General features: G+C 37.6%; 1 protein-coding gene across 2 annotated transcripts in view; it reads left to right on the top strand.

Moving 5' to 3' along the window:
• roraa (RAR-related orphan receptor A, paralog a) overlaps positions 1-18,074 on the top strand; it is a 383,427-nt gene extending 365,353 nt beyond the window's left edge. For both annotated transcript variants that reach the window (XM_067379454.1, XM_067379455.1), the window contains 7 exons: positions 1,413-1,808; positions 2,504-2,625; positions 3,024-3,156; positions 5,294-5,401; positions 8,781-8,891; positions 9,044-9,156; positions 10,833-18,074. In XM_067379454.1, the coding sequence (XP_067235555.1) occupies positions 1,413-1,808; positions 2,504-2,625; positions 3,024-3,156; positions 5,294-5,401; positions 8,781-8,891; positions 9,044-9,156; positions 10,833-10,997 (1,148 nt within the window). In that variant the 3' untranslated portion in view covers positions 10,998-18,074. The remainder of the gene's footprint in view (positions 1-1,412; positions 1,809-2,503; positions 2,626-3,023; positions 3,157-5,293; positions 5,402-8,780; positions 8,892-9,043; positions 9,157-10,832) is intronic.
• Positions 18,075-20,614: the final 2,540 nt, after the last annotated feature.

The raw sequence follows: 20,614 nt of genomic DNA, 5'->3' as shown, positions 1-20,614 counted from the left end.
TGTCTCCTTTCCTGTCTTCAAATCTCTTCTTCTCTCCTCTTCACATGCCTGGTTTTCTTATTTTATCTCCTCTTTTCATGTCTCAACTTGTCTCCAGTCTCCCCTCCTCTCCATATCTTATCTCCTCTCACCTTGTCTCCTCTACTCAAATGTCTCCTTGTTTTTCTCTCATCTCCCCTTTTCAAATCGCAACCTCAAGTCTCATCCCACCTTGTTTTCTCTCCTCTTGCCTCATTTCCTCTCTTCTGATCTCTTTTCTCCTCTCCTATTTTTTCCTGAAATCTTTATTTTTCTTCTCTCCTCACATATTGTCTCTTCTCCTGTCCTTCTCTTTTGTCTTGTCTCATCTTCTCTGGTCTCCTCTTGTCTCCAACAGTCAAAGCCCCATTATCCCCCTCATTCCCCACTAAACTCTCCAGTACATTTATCTCTTTTTCCAGCCATCAGTAGATCAACTTGTCCTCTGTCAGGCGCCCTTCCTTTTTACGAGCACTTGATCTCCACTTATATCTGATCCGCACTGTATTTCGTCCCCAGCTTCCTGTTCTTCTAACACTCCTGCAGTTCAAAGACAGGCTGAAGCTGTAGCTGCTCTTCCTTTCTAAGCTATACAGTCTCTCTGCCACTTCCTCAAGGTGTTGCGACTGAAGGCCTTTCCTTTTTGTGAGTGCTTGTAAATTGGTGATTCATGCTAGTCAGGTTTTCTGTTCTTGGATCATTTTGACTTGGTAGAAAGCAGGAAAAAGCTAATGCTATTACCAAGTAGTGTTTTGTGTTTTTGTTTTTTGACCCAATACACTACTAATACCCTCTGAGAGACATTAAAACCCGCTCCTGGGAGTTAGTTGTACTCTCCATGCCACTACACTAAGCTCCCCTTCAAAGGCCAGAGTCTTCAGGGAAAAGAGATTGTGCCTTTTGTTGTTTCTTGAATAACAATGGCTATGGGGTGAAGTCTTGAAAGTACCCTTCCTCAAGGGTAGTTTTGGTGTGGTGGTTGGTAACCAAATGGTTGCTGGTTTGATCAATGTAAACCATGAGCTAGTCATCCCCTTGAGCATTGATCAATTGACAAGGAAGTCACACCCAACAGACTTGCATGGAAATTTGTTACATTTTGTCAAAGAGGTGGTAAATGTGTATGAATTTATATGATCTCATTCATACATTTTCATACTATCTGCTTACGCCCCACTGAGGGTTAGGTCTAGCGGGGCGGACCTACATGTTACATGTACAAATTACATTGTACGAATTCATATGAAATCACCACCTTATAAAACAGTTACATTTTCTCATGAGATTGGGATGGCGCACCAACCTGTTTAGACTTGCATTTGATTATATTTAGGGAAGCAGTCACAATTTGAGAGAGATTTCTGTTCTTAATACAATGTCTTTGCCCACTATAGCGGTGAAGTTCGGTCGGATGTCAAAGAAACAGCGGGACAGCCTGTATGCGGAAGTGCAGAAACACCGGCTCCAGCAGCAACAGCGGGACCACCAGCAGCAGCCCGGTGAGGCCGAACCCCTTACACCGACCTACGGCCTTTCCACCAATGGCCTGACCGAGCTTCATGATGACCTGAGCGGCTACATGAACGGCCACACACCCGACGGCACAAAGCCTGACTCGGGCGTCAGCAGCTTCTACCTGGACATCCAACCCTCACCCGATCAGTCCGGCCTAGACATCAACGGCATCAAGCCGGAGCCCATCTGCGACTTCACCCCGGGTTCAGGCTTCTTCCCCTACTGTTCCTTCACCAACGGGGAGACGTCCCCCACCGTTTCCATGGCTGAGTTGGGTAAGTGACAATTCTGAAGAATGGCAAAGTGGATTCTGGGTAGGGGATGGTACTAGGGGAAAGAACCCAACCGTGGGGCAAACATTGCTAAAGGTGTCTTAAAATAGCATTAGGTTGGAGACTCATCTCAAAGACTCATTAAAAGAACCTCTTTTTTTCTAATTAGTTTCCATTAATTAGGGCCAATCAGGATCCAGCAGGGCACGCGCCAAGGGAAATCATTTTTTTAGCTTCCTCTCCTGCTCTGGGACTCCTTTTAACAGATGTGTTTTCAACATGATTGAATTTTTATACTGTTTTTTCTTTCTCTCGTCTCCATTTTCTCGTTCTTGCTGAAAGCAAATATGACCTTTGTTCCCATGAATTACACACACTCACTTTTGTACTTAAAGTACTGTCCTATTTTCCTTTTGTATAGAAGCACAGACAGTCAACAAGCTTCTAAATTGGCTTCAAATCATAAACCGTTACAGTGTAGCTCCTTGATTGGAGACATTAATAAAATGCTGAATCTTTTGAAAGATTACAGCATTTCTGTAAGTGTAAATGAATCCACCAGTAGGAAGAACCTTTTTATAATGCTAATGCCATCTCGTGCACACATGCATATATATAGTACAGCTCAATATGTCTGTACGTTAAGTGCAGTCAAGCGCGACAGGGTTTTTTTGACGGTACGTTGCATTGTGTTTTAGAACATCTGGCCCAGAACATTTCCAAGTCCCACATGGAGACGTGTCAGTACCTGAGAGAAGAACTTCAACAAATGACCTGGCAGGCATTCCTTCAGGAGGAGGTGGAGAGCTACCAGAACAAGGTAAACACACATGTTCCTGAAAAGCCGCACACAGCCTTTCAGAAGCTTCAGGCAGCGATGCTTTCAATTTAATGTTGTAACTTGCAAGGACATTGATATTGCGATGTGTTTAAATGCTGTAAATGTATTGTTTATTGTTAGATCATGATACCTAATGCATAGACTAATAACCTTAACATAAGTGTTACCCAACCCTGGGTAACCGCAAACAATTACTGTACATATGGTAGCCTGTTTATTTCTAAGGGTCAGTGAGTGAGTATAAAATGGTCATATAAATGCAAACTTGATTATGACTGTTTTAGGTGCAAGATGTGTACTTAATAAAACTGCTACAAAAGAACACAGCCTCTTTAAAGCGTTTGTTGCAAATGGTTTTGTATTTTGTTTCCCCTCAGCCCAGGGAAGTCATGTGGCAGTTGTGTGCCATTAAAATCACAGAGGCCATTCAGTATGTGGTGGAGTTTGCCAAGCGCATTGACGGCTTCATGGAACTCTGTCAGAATGATCAGATAGTGCTTCTCAAAGCAGGTAAAGTGTGTGTTCACATCACCATCATCCAATCCCAGCTTAGTTTACAGGGCGTAAACACAAATAATCCTTTGCTGCAGTGCTTCTGAATCACATACTACAAGATGTATGTATACTGTGCACAGTATGCAGTTAATGTACCGAATACTGCTCTTTAAAGTATTTTTGTTGCATACTATTTTGCTATTTAAAAGCAGTACACTGCACAGTAAGTATTTATAGCAAGCATTCCATTCTGAACACAGCCGATGTCACAAACCAGGAGGTGTCGCGCTTCAAAGGAGTATCTCTTGTGTATACAGGAAAACTGTATCGGGACAATCTGTCAGCTCTTTGAAAAATAAGGCACTATTGAGATGATATCCACCACTGCACACTATATCCTCACAAATAATGGGCCAAAATGCTACATCACACTCACACCCTGTCCCCGTCGTGATCGCAACAGCTTTCAGTGTTTGTTTGAGCCAGGCTGGACCAAAATTATTAACAAAATACTGAGTGAGCGCTCTCTCCTGACATGACATTTTAAACCACCGGCATCTTTCTAAAGCTCCGTAATGGCTTCTATTACGTGGCTTTTATCCTCTAAGCCTGTGCTCACCAAAGCACTCCGCTGTAGAATTACTGCTCCCACTCACAACAATAACAGCAACACACCCCACCTGAGCCACACACAGCACTACTCAAAAAAAAAAAAAAAACAGCCAATTGGTGACTTAATAAAGCTTTGTTTATGACATTGCTTGGCAAGTATGCAAATATTAACCTCACATAACAAACCTAGAGTCAAATGTCTGGACTATTATACCACATGTGTGTTATTATTCAGGTAGCAAACAATAAACGTCGACAGCTTAACTTGAATTCAGCTTACTTGAATTTTTTTAAAATTGTTGCTCTGCTATGACAGTAATCAACCTGGGGTGCGTTTTTCTAAAAGCAACTATGGTCGCAAGTTCCGTAGTTACCAACAGAGATTAATGGAACTTGTGACTAATGATGCTTTTAGGAAACACACCCCTAAATGAGAAAATTTACTGTAGAAGACTGTTTACGCTAAGGCCGTGTGTCCACCAGAGTTTTTTCCAGCAGCTAGTGTACTTTTCCGATTGTATTCAATGGGAGCTCTATGTTTTTAAGGCCGTGTGTCCCCCAAAGCTTTATTTTCCAGTAGCTAGCATACTTTTCCAATTGTATTCAATGGGAGCACCACGTTTTTAAGAGCGTGTGTCCACCAAAGCTTTTTTTTCCAGTAGCTAGCGTACTTTTCCAATTGTATTTGATGGGAGCGCCATATTTTTAAGAGCGTGTGTCAACCAAAGCTTTTTTCCAGTAGCTAACGTACTTTTCCGATTGTATTCAATGGGAGCGCCACGTTTTTAAGGCCGTGTGTCCACCAAAGCTTTATTTTCCAGTAGCTAGCATACTTTTCCAATTGTATTCAATGGGAGCACCACTATTTTAAGAGCGTGTGTCCACCAAAGCTTTTTTTCCCAGTAGCTAGCATACTTTTCCATTTGTATTCAATGGGAACGCCGTGTTTTTAAGAGCGTCTGTCCACCAAAGCTTTTTTTCACAGTAGCTAGCATACTTTTCCAGTTGTATTCAATGGGAGTGTCGCATTTTTAAGAGCGTGTCCACCAAAGCTTTTTTCGAGCAGCTAGCATACTTATTCAATTGTTTTCAATGGGAGCGTCACGTTTTTTAAACGGCAGGAGCATAATGAGACATCTTTTTCACGCTCAAACGCTGAGAGCTCGGCATTTTTTACCGGTCGCCTCGAGTTGAAGAATGTTCAACTTGGAGTAAAACGCTGCACTCATCACTGTCACTTTTTAGCCAGCTATCCAATCAGAATGGGGGATGGGTGGGACAAATACAACACAGACCAACTGTCACAACATTCTTGCTGTACAACGACATCAAAAAAGAGAAAACGGAAAAAAATTATCTGCGAAATCAGTTACAAGTAACAGTGCCGCGGAAATTCCGTATCATAGCAACAAAGCTGAAAAAAAAAAAAAAAACGCAATGCCGAAGCACTCTCAGCAGCATTTGCCTTCACAAATTTCTCTAAGCGTTTGCTTTTGATTATATAAAATCACAATTTTGTTTGTCTCTCATCTGTGCGTAGGCTCTTTGGAGGTGGTGTTCGTCAGAATGTGCCGTGCCTTCGACCCTCAGAACAACACAGTCTATTTTGACGGAAAGTATGCCGGGCCTGATGTCTTTAAGTCATTAGGTGAGTTACAAAACCCACTTGGATTTGGTATGTGAAGTGGAAAATCTGTGTTTGGAATACTATATGTGTGTCTTGCTTAAGCTATGGCAACAGGATTCAAATGCAGGCAGAACCTAACCAATTTGCCTAACTGCAAGGAACGTAAAGTTGTTTTGTACACACAGGGTCCAAATCTGCCACTGGTGTTAATAATTAAAATATGTTACTTTACTTGTTACATCAAAAAGTAATGTGATTATGTAATCCATGTTATTTGTTAAAAAGTAATCACATTACTTTTCAGTTTCATAACGCAAAACTAACAACGCATTAACTATGTAATTATTTACTTTTTAGAAGGTAATGCAATATTCTGACATATTACTTTTAAAAGTAACTTTCCCCATCACTGTGTGTATATAATATATGAGCAATATCACACGAGTAGCCATGCGATATGGCTGTATATCAGTACGGCTGTGATTCGTCCGTAGGAGCTTCATCTCGGCCAGTGCTTCTGGGATTTGCCGCTGGCTCTTATAGTGGTTAAACATGAGACATAATTCAATTTGAGTACATTAAACAGGCAATCTTTGGTCTTATTAATCTATTATTTGTTCCAGAGCAAGTCGAATTGTGCTATGTCAAATTTGATAATAATAAACTTGCATCCTTTATATAGCATAGCATATTGGCTACAACTAGACGGGACATATCAGACAAAGACTCTTCTCCGCTCTTCAAATATTCATTCGTTAAATATTTGAATATTTGTAAAACCCACATACAAGCGTAAAGGGTGACCTATAGCATTGTTTTTTGTTTTGTTTTTTAAATAAGAAAACAAAAATTAGGAAATATAGAGATGTCGATTATCTGAACTGTTCCAGCAGTTATTGTAGCACCAAAAAAAGTGACGGAGGCTTGGTCCAACTCTCAACTTGAGATTTGAATCCGTGGCGGAGGGAAGTAGTGCTGCACAAAAGAGGGTTTTAAAGACACTCCGTTGTTATTTCTTATTTATTTACACACTGTCGAACTGTTGTATAAACGCAATATCACACTTGTAGCCGTGCAATATGGCTGTATCACACGGCTATGAGTGTGATATTGCTCATATATACATACATATATTTTCTTTGTATTGTATTTTACTTAAATAACTCTTATACTTAAAATACTTATTTTATATAACTCAACAATAATAATATACTTAACACCATTTCTACCTAAATTTACAGTAATACTTTATTATAAGGTTTTATTAGTTAACATGAACTAACAATAATTTTACAGCATGTATTAATCATTGTTCATGTTAATCAACATTTACTAAGATCAAAAGTTATATCTGTTAACATTAATGCGAACTAACATGAACATTTTTATAAACTAACATTAACAAAGGTTAATAAATGCTATAAAATTAGTTCTTGTTAGTTAATGCACTGTTAACAAATATTACTTATAGTAAAGCGTTACTGGTACTATATAAAATAAAGTGCGTACAAAAGCAAATAAAACACCAGATCGGCTCTAGATTCTCATATCCACCACACCTGGAGTTAGTTTCCTCACTGAGGATGCTGCTCAGGGTTGCAGTTGTGCTCCTGTAGCTGCTGCATATGGTGGGCGTCTGGAACTGAATAAGCAAGATTGAGTGTCTACTAGGAGTGTTTTATCAAACCCGCCATCTAAACAGCCCTAGCCTGGGCGTAGAGTTTTTCTAGTGTAAGCAAATAGCATTTATGTTTGAATGCCATGACATTAGTGAAATCCCTTCTCTGTCATTATGCATGCACATCGGAAACCTTTTGGGGCTGAAAGCTGAGTGCCAAAACAAACACAATTATGAGAAATCTAGACACAAGATGCCACAGTCTGAAAGATTACATTCAATCATATCTCTTGTGGACGTCCTCAGCCTTATAACGAGTGTAATATCTTATTCCTGTCGTTTGTGTGGCGCTTTTAACAAGCTTGCATGTGTTTGCCAAGCTTTCAGCCAATAGCTCTGAAACTGGTAGGACTGAAACTGTGGTGCAGTGCCCCCAGGTGGTACTCAACACACTCTGGATATTTTATTTAAATTATTTATCGGTTTTCAATGTTTAATTTTTAATATCTGATTTATTTATGAGTATAATATAGATTTGTGCATCTAAAACTCACATTATTACTTAATAGGTGTTGTTGAACAATGTTTTCAAGCTGCGATTGATATAAAAGGCAAGATATCATTCTAAATAGACAGAAGAATAATCTAAAGTATATTTATTATTTATGCGTTTGAAACAGAATGCAAGATTTGCATATTAATTCATGCAAACACATCACAATCCTTTCTAAATAATACTGCTGTGGTGTTTGTGTGTTTTAGCATTAGGGTGATTCTTCCACAAAATACGGAAATATTTGAACAGGTGGTACTTGACACAACTTTGGATATTTAATTTAAATTATTTGCCATTTTTAATGATATCTAAAAGCCTAATATAGATTTGTGCATTTTGACTATTAATGTTTTTTTTTTTTTTTTCAAGTTTCCAAGCTGCTTTTGCTATAAAAGGCCAGTTATTTTTCCTCAAAATATGTAAATATGTGAACAGTTTGTATTTGACACAACTTTGGATATTTTGTTTCAATTATTTACCATTTTAAATGCTTAATTTCTAGTATCCAATTTATTTAAAAGTCTAATATTTTCGTGTCTAAGCCTAAGAATATCACTTAATAAATGATATAATAAACTTTTTCAAGTTTTCAAGCTGTGATTGATATAAAAAAGCAAGATATTTTATTTGATTTTAAAGTCTATTTCCCACATAAAGTTGACCTGACTCAAATACTGGAAATGCTTTTAGGCAGACCAAAATATATTTCTTAAAATATGAATATGTTAAAATATTTATAATTTATGTATTTGATCTCAACTGAAAATTTTGTATATTCATGCATATTGTGTTTCGATTTAGCGTGATCCTTCTACATATACATTATGTTCCTGTCCTAATGCTTGCGTTCAAAATGAAAGACAAAATTAGAGAGAACATTCCCTCTAGGTGGTGCTTGGCTTGGAAAGTTTGAGAAGTGCTGCTGTAGATGATCTCCCAGTGTTTGTGTGAGCTCTGAGTCATGGCTTTTATCCAGTCTTGTTAGTGACCCCAGTCATGCTTACATAACCCTTCTCATTCGCCAAAGCATGATTAGCCTGGAGGGGAAAAAGCAGTGGCGGGAAAAATCATTCTGTTATGCTGAAGGATTGTATTGTTTTTTTACCTCTGTGCCACCCCGACATCTCATGCTAAAAGATCAAGTGTCTACCCGACGCTGTCTACTGCTCCATCTCACAGCTTTTTGTTTTTTTACCGACTTTTTCTTTCTGTCTCCACGGTGACAGGCTGCGACGACTTGATCAGCTCTGTCTTCGAGTTTGGGAAAAACTTGTGTTCTATGCACCTCTCTGAAGACGAGATCGCCCTGTTCTCCGCCTTCGTGTTGATGTCTGCAGGTAAGCCCGGCTCTGTGTTAAAGTTTACCTATAAATTACCTTGTTTGTCTGAAAAAATATTTTCAAAGAAAGGAGAAAAGGTAATGATTGCATTCAAACCATTTTCCATTTGAGAGCACCAATGCTAAAGGCATCTGAAAATCTGTGTTTAGACCGGTCCTGGCTCCAGGAGAAGGTGAAGGTGGAGAAACTCCAGCAGAAGATCCAGCTGGCCCTCCAACATGTTCTACAAAAGAACCACAGAGAGGACGGCATACTGACAAAGGTACTGTACACATAAGGAACAGGATATGATGTCATTAGATGTGATGTATGTATGTATCTATATATTGTTTTATTGAACAAATATGGATTAAAGACACAATATTAAGATACATATTAAATGTAACATTTATATTTATATATATTTTTTTTTTCCTAAATTCAATTAAACAATTAGCTTTTATATGGTCATCATACCAAAGCAAATTATTAAAATATTTATCTGGCAAATATTTACTTTAAGTATTAGAGTAAAGTTATATGTATAATAAAAACAAATTATTAAATAAATAAACAAACAAATTTGTTTATTTATTTCTGTTAAAAAATGTACTTTGTTAAAATCTTAGAGAATAAAATTTATTTAATTTTCTATTTAGTTATTTTTAATTTTAGTTTTAGTAATTTTCTTGTGCTTGTCATTTTAATTAGATTTAATTTGTTTTATACTTAGCTTTATTTTATTTTTATTTCTGTACTTCAATTTAAACTTTTTTTTTTCAGTTAGTTGCCAAGTCAACATTTCTAACTTTCATTTTCTTTTATTTAAATTTTTCAATTAATATTTATATTTTATTTCAGCTTCATTTCAATCACCGAAAATTATTTTTAATAGCTTTAGTTTTAGTTAACAATAAAGGCCAGTTCACACCAAGAACGATAAGAAAGATAATGATAAAGATAGTGTTCTAAAATCATTCTAAAGATAAAAGAATAGCACTGTCCACACCACAGCTATAACGATATAGAGAAACGGTATAGTTGGGATCACTTTCAGAACGATTTTTTCCAGCTGTTGAACGATAATAATACTGACAGCCAATCAGAATCCGTTCTTATTTAAGGGCTCGCGCATTTAAAATGTCAGATGACATTGCGGAGAAGTTAATCGCTGAGGTCCAGAAAAAGCCACCACTGTTTGACAAGTCAAACCCCCTTTTCAAGGATACTTTAAAGAAAACCGATACATGGAAAACAATCGGTCATATGGTGAGGAGTATTAACGATGATATCATTATGCCAGGCTAGCAAACAGTGTAAAATAAAATTACCTCAGGTATCCAGCGCTAGTTTCGACAACATTGTCTTGCTTCCTTTGAAGTTGCAGTGAAAAAGACTAGGCGTTGTTTCTATTCCACTATATTGACTTCAGCTAAATTCACTGTTAGATTAGATCGATTACACTAGCTATTCAATCGAAACAGAGCATGTTGAGGACATCTGCTGGTTAAATACATGTAAATGCAACAAAGAACAGCAAAAACATGTTGTACACACTTTGAAACTGCAGCGCGTGAGCTGAGAATAAACAGACCGTTATTATTCGCTGGTGTGAACGCATATATTGTTATCGTTACAGTTATCTTTATAGTTATCATTCTTAATGTGAACAGGCCTTAACAGAACTGAAATAATTTCCGACCAGTCTTTAGAAAACATCATGATATCGAATATTAAGAATGAATGAATAAATAGCTGATTTCATGTATGACTTCATCTGAAAAGCAATATTTGGTCTGACGGCCGAAAGATTAGTTAATGTCATGTGAAAAACCGGGAACCATCTGTGTTGTGTCTGCGGATTAGAGGGTCTGCCTTTTGCCTTTTGACCCAGTACCACAGGGTCATTTCCACCAAATTAAAATCTCTCTCCCTCTCTCTCTTTTTCTCTTTCTGCAGTTGATATGCAAAGTCTCCACGCTGCGAGCCCTGTGCAGCCGGCATACGGAAAAGCTGACGGCATTCAAAGCAATATACCCAGACATTGTCCGCGCCCACTTCCCCCCCTTGTACAAGGAGTTGTTCGGATCAGACTTTGAGCAGTCCATGCCCGTTGACGGGTAGCGCTTCCCCGCGCCCGCCCCGCCCGGGGGGAAGTCACACCGTGGGGAATGTCAAGCATAAATCTGAGACACTTTAGCAGTGCCCTGCACATACACACACCTGGACGGACGACACACAAACACACAAACACACATACACACACACTTCCCCCCCCTTCCTTTTCTTTTTTTTCTTTTTTTTTTCCCCTTGTGATTTTTTTCGTGGGGGAGGAGGTGGTAATGGACTGGGTTTGACTCCAGTGGTTATTTTTGGGGTTTGTTCCCTTCTTTTACTGACACAGGTGGGATTCGGAGCCCAGGGGAGAGGATGAGAAGATGAAGACACTTGTTTTATTTCCGAACGCTCCCTCGCTCTCTTTCTCTCTCTGACTGAACCTGAAGAGTCCACGCGTACCTTTCCAGAACGGTCCCTTGGCGATTTGTCACAATCAGCATAAATTGTTTTGACTCGTTTCCAAAGCGGAAAAACGATTCCCAGAGCGCATTCGCCTGGAATCCAGCATTTTAAACTTTTTACAGGAAGAAGAACACAGTTTAAAGCCCTTTTCAAGCCAAGAGAATGAAACAAAAAAGTTGAGATCAAAAAGTCGATTATCCGAACTGTTCCAGCAGTTATTGTAGCACCAAAAAAAAAGTCTACGTAGAAACATACGTGGCTGGTTCCTTCCTTCGCTGTGAGCTTGGATTATTTTGTTTTGTGTTTTTTGGGGATGTCAAACCAGCACCAAACGAAGAAGAATATGAATTGAGAGAGAAAGAGAGATACGGAGGAGGAGTGTAACGCAGAGTTGACACAAAACAGCACCTTTCTACGGACAATCGAGAAAAAAAAAAGAAAAAAAGAAGGATCAACGTAGAATTCTGGTAATTCTAGTCGTAATATGCGCGATTGCTTTTAGCCGTCAGAGACTCCATCTACCATAGTTAGCTTAGTGATATCGTTTAAGGCCATCTGCTATTAAGTCCCTCTCCAGAATGGTGTTCGTAACGTAACGGTCCGACCACCAACATCAATGCAATGCAAGGGTCCATTCCACCTGTTTTCTAACGTGTTACAGGGTATTTGGTCATAAGTACAAACTATACAGAAAAAAAAAATGTTTATAGAATCTATTTTAAATAACATGTATGATATTAGTAGCTAGACTATTCTTAATTGTGAAAAATTGATAAGGCACTTTTATTTGCACCTTTCTTTAATTTAAGACTTGTATATTTACCTAGTGATGTGTTGCATGTATAAATACCACGGTTATGGAGAACGAGTGCTGGAAACCCTAACGCTGCTGAGGGTGGGTGCGTGTTTGAGTGCGTGTTTGTGTATTTATTTGCGCGAGGCGGAGGTTGGTGCTGGGAAAAGGTGGATCACGTGACCTGGGAGGGCAAATTTTTCAATGTTTCCATCACATAGTTCCACTTTAAACGGGAGCTATAATGGTAAAACTCCAGATCAAGCTCTAGTTCTTGTTATTTTGTCCCATAGCAGGACAAACCTAAGCACACAGAGTCTATTAAATGGTGGACCCTTTTTCCACACATTTCAGATGCTGTTTAATGGTTCCATCTAGTGGTGGTGCACCACATGACCATGTGGAGGAGTCAGATCTGGTTTGTGAACAGCTGATTTTCCTTAAACTGGCTCTTGTGAGGGTCTTTGCCCAGCAACAATGCTCGTCGGGAACGTAAGAGTGGGAAAAAAGACGAAAAAAGAGAACTATTCAAAGCCTTGTCTGGTTGAAATCCTCTATTTTTGTAACATTGTACAGTGCTTATGAAGCCTATGAGAGAAAAAAAAAGTGAAAGAACGAAGGATGATATAGCACTTAATCCTGCAATAATTAGAATTTGTGTGTTTTTTATGATTTTTTTTTTTTTTTTTTTTTCTTTTTCAAAGAACAAGACAATAGTAGTAATAGTGCTATTTTTTTGGAATACCTAACTGTTGTGTGTTGCGCGTGTTTGTACGTCTCTTGAATGTGCCATAGTGGTCTTTCCTGCTTTTTTGAGTCTGAAAAAATTTGTTGTATTGTAACATTCCAGTAAAACTATGTAGTGGCGTATGGAAAATCCCAATATAATCCAGAGAAAAAAAAAACATCATTGATCACCTGTACAACCTGCTAACTGACATTTTGTCCAAATTTGAGTGGATCTTGGTAGCTTTATGTCTTTGTTTTTTTTTTCTTCTCCATGATACAAAGTATTTTCCTCAGGGAAGAGTCTGTCTAACTCAATTTTGAAGCCGGTAGCTTAAACAAGTTAGTCAGCTCTATGTTGCATATAAAGCTCAATAATTTGATCTTGATGGCATGTTCAATACAGATAAAGAATGGCACTTTTATTACATTTAAGTTCTCTACTATTGACAAACTATTAGTCTGTGCAATGCATTCCCAAGAAGTCCTGGTTACTACAATACATCATCAATCTGTGAATGGCAATCCAGGTTCGTTTAGTTCCTTGTAAATCAGCAGTTTGTATACCATATGGCTCAGGGAGAGTAATATTTGGACAACTGAGAACACAGGGAGATAATGAGATCAGTTCCAAAACCTAGTGAGCTGCCTACCTAGACAGCATTTTAGCTGTGCTTCTGACATGGAAAAAGTTGGGAAGTAAATGTGCTCCCTCAGTACTTCATTTTGGTCAAATTTCTAGTTAATCCCAGAATGTACTGCGAAATAAATCTGTAAAAACGCTCTTCCTGCATGGTGTATGAGTAACAACAACAACAACTAAAAGAGCAAAATTATGAATATCATTCAGTACCAAAAATAATTAATAAATAATCAAATGTTATTAAAAAGGACATATCTACCTAACATTTATGGGGATATGATTTTTAATGCTTATTAAAGTATTATGCTTTAAGCTAACATGCTAAAACTCAATATCAATTGTGAGAGGAGACAACCAATGTGTTTCACACTATTTGTGTGACAAAGTGTTGCTGTCTATGTAGACAGGTCCAAGTCAGTCACTTAGGCTCTGGTATAAATATGCATTTTGGACAATTGGATCACAAGTGGACGACGCTAAATACAGGTGGGGTCTAAAACGTTTTGAGCTTGTCCACTTTCGTCCACTTCCAGAGGTAGTCAAACACATTCGACCGGATTGCTTTCATAGTGGAAACGCTCATGTGGTCGAATGTGTTTGAACAGCCACTAAAGACCGCCTACGTTCCACCTACTGACCGAATGCTTAAACATTATGGGAAGCGTGTTAGCCAGATGGGATTTAAACTTTGTCGGTTGAAGATCCAAGTTTAGTTTGAAGACGAAAAAAATGTACCAATCACAATGTTCTCTCACCATTACGATTTCTAACATGCACTCAGAGCGTTCAAAGCAGAAACAAAAGCTGATGCCCTCCATATGTTTTTCCACAGTCTCCGTGTGCGTTCATATGTAAATTGTGCACCCAAAAAGAAGAAATCGGGACAGAAGTGGTTGAAAGTGGACAAAAGAAACAGATTAAAACACCAGGTGTAAACGGGAATGTGTCATCTACTTGTGATCCGATCAACCAAAATTAAAAAAATCTTAATACCAGGTGTAAACAGGGCTTTAGAAGGTGCTATTTTGGAGGATACTTCCTATGTAGATAGCAAGACAGCTCACTAGGAACAGCATTGATACCAAACGAACCTGGTAATGATACAAAACTACAAATGGGAACACGTGCTCATCTGTTGCCGTTCATTTTTTAAAATCTTTCTGCAATTTATGTGCTCATGTCACATCGTTATTCACTAGCATCTGTGCTGTCAAGTCAAAAGAAGACAGCAGTACATCGTCAACCAGACAAAACGCGTCATTTCATTCAATTGCCCCGTAGGCCACTGGCTTTATCAAATCACCCAGAGAGCTCCAAGATATAATTCCCTAAAATCAAACAAAGCAAGATAATAACCTCAAGCGTACTACGCTAATTTACAGTTTTGTTTTTATCTGGATGGGGATTTGTTCTGATCGTCACTCGTAATTGTTTGAGTCTATGTGCCAAATACCTCTTCATGATTTTCTCCACCTTCAGACGTCCGCGCGGGCGAATCGTCACGCGAGACAAATACGGGTTTCTACAGGGTAACCACTGCTGTGGAGTCCCCTTGATGAACAAGCTTTGCGGTTGCCTGTCCAATGATCAAGTCAGTTCGATAAAAAGCTGTAGTAAAGTCACGTTTTGCCACTTTTTGCATGTCGTATTTTGTCAGTGTAGTTAGACATTTTAAAGCAATATGCTATGAGGTAGAACTTTGGGACAAATTTATTTTTTCTAATACAAGCAAAGGTACTTAAACACCTCTGGATCTGTGGTATTTTAGACATGTAAAGAGAAAAGTCCTGTGTTTCTCTTATCAGTGGAAGATCCAAACATTTTCCCTTGGTCTTTATTGTACATTGTTTTACTTTTTTTTTTCTTTTTCTTTTTAACTGTGGTTCCCCTTTTTTTTTTTATCTATGTGAGAAGCAATATACGTCCGAATGTGGATGCGCGAAGCGGAAATGTATGTGTTTGTGCTATTTGTAATGTTTGCTTAAGGTCAAACCCCCAGACAAGGCTTTAAAAGATCAGACGCAGCAGGGTGAGATGGTGAATTGTATGTAAGATCGTAAGTTTTTTTTTTTTTCCCAGAATTTAAAATGTTTTTCGTAGCACTGAGCTTGAATCCCTTTGACGAGGCTGTACAAGCATGACACACCGCACCTCGACGTTAACTTTTCGATTAGATTTATGCAAACGCAAGGCCTATGCACTCACATTTGAACTTTGGTCGAAAGGCACATTTACCGTTTTTTTTTTTTTTTTTTTTACGCAATTCCGATCAGCGGATTGAACGTGTCATGCTCACAACAGCATTCGAGCTGAAGGTTGAAGTGTTACTAAGATTTACGTCAATCATTTTCCTTGCGTTTTCTTTCCAAAAGCACAGCTGACACGTTTTTAAAAGTGAACTATGTTTAGATAATAGACTAAAAGAAAAGTCTTTAGCCATAATCGAATGTCAAGCAATAATATATATGGTGTATTATGATTCATTTTGTGCATAGGCTTTGGACATCTGCATGTAAATACATTTTTTTATTTATCGCGTTTAAATTTTTTTCGCAATTTTTTTTTTTGTTTGTTCGTTTTATTTGTATATTGACTAGTTCTGTTCCCAGGTGGAGAACTACGAACGTCAAATGGCCTGTAAACTGTACAGCTACGTTTCCCTGTCCTCCTTTCGGCTTTTAATTCACGATATTTAATGTTCTATCGATCACATGTATAAAAGTAACTTTGTAACTTCTGTCTGTATAGGTAAGAAGAAAATACTGCTATTAAGACCTGCTCAGTGCAAATATTTATCTGTTTTATCAGACACATCATGCTGTACAATATCTCTGTTCTGAGTATACTTCTCTCTTTTAGACTTAGTTTGATTAGCGGTAGGGTGTGCGGACATTAATTTTTGTGTTATACTGACGTGTGGTGCTAGGTAAGTTACTTTTGTGAAGAAAAATTATGGATTCATAGACTAGGCCGCCCTCTTAGTCCATTCATTTCACTGAGTATTGATTATTGATATTAGGACTCGATAAATAATAATAATTATAATGATAATAACGATAAAGTTAATGATAGTGGTAAATTTACTTTCAAATACCCAGCAAGTACCTGTATCAGTGTGCTAGTCTTGGGACGCGGCTTGTTTCCTTCCCACTTTTAAGATTATTAGCAAGTATCGGCTAAGTAAATCGCAATTTAGAATTTTTTTGCAACAAAGACGATTGTTCATGCTTAAAAAAAAAAAAAAAAGGAAAAAAGCAGCAGTATTGTGTTTATTTTTTATTGTTCGAAACCAGTGCTTATTTTCTGGAAGGACTTTAAACCTGCGATAAAGTATCGGATTGTCTGCCACTTTTTGGCTTCCTCCGTTTTTTCGTTTATTCTACCTTTTGTTTTGTTTTAAAAAAACACGCTTCGTTTTTTTTCTATCGACATCCGCTCACTTACATACACACACAACGGTTAAGTGTTATAAATTGTACAGAACAAAGGTGGTCGTACAAAGTTTTGTGCGAAACTTCCTGTTTTTATCTTTGTAGCAAGGCAGAATCTACTTGCAATAATACATAGCAAACAACGCTGAGTGCCTCTCAGTGGTACAGGATGCAGAAACTATATTCGTCCGTTATCGTTTTCACCGTTCTCGACGTACTCAAATGACTGTGTTTGCACACGTAGGTGAATTCTGTCTTGTGTTACCGACTTTTCTTTTCATTGGCTGTCTTTTTGTATGTAAATGAGGCATTTCATGTTTGTTTATAGCCATGGAAACAGCATTTTATTGTCTCTGTGATGTCCCGAAGCTACACTTTCTTTTCCTCCGAACAACTTAACGTGGTTATGGGACATTGCATCCAGTCAGTTGCACCCTGGTTGGATGTATTTGAACACGAACCCTGTTTGGATATTTGCAGAGACAAACTGGCGGACAATAGACAATCCACTCCGTATTCTCCCTGTTGTTTCCTGCCAATTAGGTTTTAAGTTGATGATTATGAAACAAAATGACTAATGCAATGTATTTTAAGTGTTCATATGTGTATGTAAAATGATGCATACTTCTATTTCTTGTTGAGCTGAAGGGGAGGCACAAGGGCTGGGGCAGGACGGCTTACCTGCGATGGGGGGAAAAAAGCAGAGAACGGTTTGCAGTTGTCACATATTTTTACGTCACATGTTTGCTACTGATCTTAAAATGGGGACAGTTGATCATGTACCTTTTTATTCAGCTCTTTGGAACTCTCTTTAGGAGATAGTCTCTTCTCAATAGTGGTTTTGCTCCTTCTGTTTGTCTGATTCTTAAATATGAAAATAAGTATTTTGATTCATTTTGTAAATACCGCTGTAAAGAAAAATAAGAAATTTAATGTTGTCTTTTAAATACTTTTCATTCTAATATGAATGTTGTTATATTGTACTTAGAAACTGTACCTTTAATATTACCTTTATTAAAAGTGCATTTGACACATCGATTTTAGATGTGCTTTATGTGCTGTTATCCCATAATAAAATTTACCGCTTGTAATGGGCTCTTATTCAATGTGTCATACTTCTTTATGCATTTCATGGTTGAAGTTTCACACAGTCTTCAAAGAAATGAAAGAGATGGAAGTGGAGAAGCAGAATAAGAAACATAATCTCACATTTAAAATAGAACTACAAAGTTCCTGTTTTTGACGTAGCGAAGAACATTTGAAAAGCTGTTATGGGAATGGAATATTTAAAGGATTAGTCCACTTTTAAATATAATTTTCCTGATAATTTACTCACCCCCATGTCATCCAAGATGTTCATGTCTTTCTTTCTTCAGTCAAAAAATTAAGGTTTTTGATGAAAACATTCCAGGATTATTCTCCTTATAGTGGACTTCAATGGCCTCCAGACAGTTGAAGGTCAAAATTACAGATTCAGTGCAGCTTCAAAGAGCTTCAAACGATACCAGACGAGGAAAAAGGGTCTTATCTAGAGAAACCATCGGCCATTTCGAGAAAAAAAAAAAATACAACTTTATAAACACAAATTATCATCTTTCACGTGCTTCCGCTTCCTGCATTCTTCAAAAAGCTTACATGGATAATATGGAAAGCGGAAGCACGTGCAAGATGATAATTTGTGTTTATAAAGCATATAGGGGTGTATTTTTTTTTGTAAATGACCGATCGTTTCACTAGATAAGACCCTTATTCATCATCTGGTATCGTTTAAAGCCCTTTGAAGCTGCACTGTAAACTATAATTTTGACCTTCAACCGTTTGGAGGCCATTGAAGTCCACTATAAGGAGAATAATCCTGGAATGTTTTCATCAAAAACCTTCATTTCTTTTCGACTGAAGAAAGAAGGACATGAACATCTTGGATGGCATGGGGGTGAGTAAATTATCAGGAAAAATTTAAAAGTGCAGTCAACAAGAAATAACAAAAATTGTGACAATATAGGCCTACTAAAGTACTAAAAAAAATTTTTTTCAGCAATATAAACTTTAAAATGGTTAAATATGAGATAAATAGTCTACACACACGAGTAGACCTATGGCTTCATTTAGTTTGAAGTGGCTTGCAGAGTTTACTTAAAGACTCCCTGTGGTGAAAGTCAAGTTTTTAATGTTGTTTATGTGTCTATGTGGTGATTTTAATATGCTTTAAAACAACCCATGTGTAAATTCATAAGTCAACACCATTGCTGAGTCTCTTTAAAACTGCAGTGATCTAAAGACAGTTTAAAAACGGCGGGCTTTAGCATTACAGCTCTGGGTCTTATGAGAAGCCAGGTTATCCTGGTATATTTTTCTGTTGATATGAAAGATTGGGTAGATTTAGCAATATAGCAGGTGTATTATGTATATTATGATGAACTTTCTGAGCGTCAATCTTGTTCGAATCGTTTGTAAGGATACTTGTTAGAAGGCAGCTGTCTAACTCTGACACGGCAAACGGGAACATGGTTTGTTAGCAACTCATTATTAGCTGTTTGATAATGTAGTCAGGCAAAAGGCTAATCGTATTAATTACCGTTATGTGTCCGACTCCGACGTTGTAAAAGTCGACAGCATTGTGCAGCGTTTGCATTGTGAATCAGTTCAGTGGATCTCTCGAGCTCGTGCGAGTGAGTGGAGGCGGGGCTAATTAGCATATTAATAGATGAATAAGCTACTAAATAAAGCAAGGGTGTAGACTAGAGTAACATTCAAGCTATTTCACAGGGGGGAAAAAACTTTAAATATGTCATTTTGGTGTTCAAAGATGAGTTTTAAGGGATAAAATTATTGACCAGGAGGACTTTAAACCGACAACAATTTGCCATAATAAAAGTCTGCGGTTTCCAATAATTACTTTAACACGTCAGAAGTCAGCCTATAAATAAAATAGGCATTTCTCTAAAATACCATTGTAGCATAATATCTAGTATAGGGCCAAATCTTAATAAATTAATGTGAAATCTTCAAACAGGACAGAGGAAAATATGAGTTATGTCAAAATGTTGAAGGGTTAGTTCACCAAAAAATTTAAATAATGTAATTTATTACTCACCCTCTTGCCGTTCCACACCTGTAAGACCTTCATTCATCTTCTGAACACAAATTAAGATATTTTTGATTAAATCCGATGGCTCAGTGAGGCCTCTGACAGCAATGCCATTGTAACCCTCAAGATCCATAAAGGTACTAAAAAGATATTTAAATCAGTTCATGTGAGTACAGTGGTTCTATCTTAATATTATAAAGCGACGAGAATTTTTTTGTGCGCCAATAATACAGGTGCAATATACAATATACGCCAATATACAGGTGCTGGTCATATTTAGAATATCATCAAAAAGTTGATTTATTTCACTAACTCCATTCAAAAAGTGAAATTTGTATATTATATTCATTCATTACACACAGACTGATATATTTCAAATGTTTATTTCTTTTAATTTTGATGATTATAACTGACAACTAAGGAAAATCCCAAATTCAGTATCTCAGTAAATTAGAACAAATAAAAAAAGTATTTTTAGAAATCTTGGCCAACTGAAAAGTATGAACATTAAAAGTATGTGCATGTACACCACTCAAACTT

Source organism: Chanodichthys erythropterus, chromosome 24 (genome assembly GCF_024489055.1).
Source record: "Chanodichthys erythropterus isolate Z2021 chromosome 24, ASM2448905v1, whole genome shotgun sequence".
Classification (NCBI taxonomy): Eukaryota; Metazoa; Chordata; class Actinopteri; order Cypriniformes; family Xenocyprididae; genus Chanodichthys; species Chanodichthys erythropterus.
The sequence above is the reverse complement of the archived record's forward strand: the minus strand, read 5'-3'. Positions and strand labels throughout refer to the sequence as shown.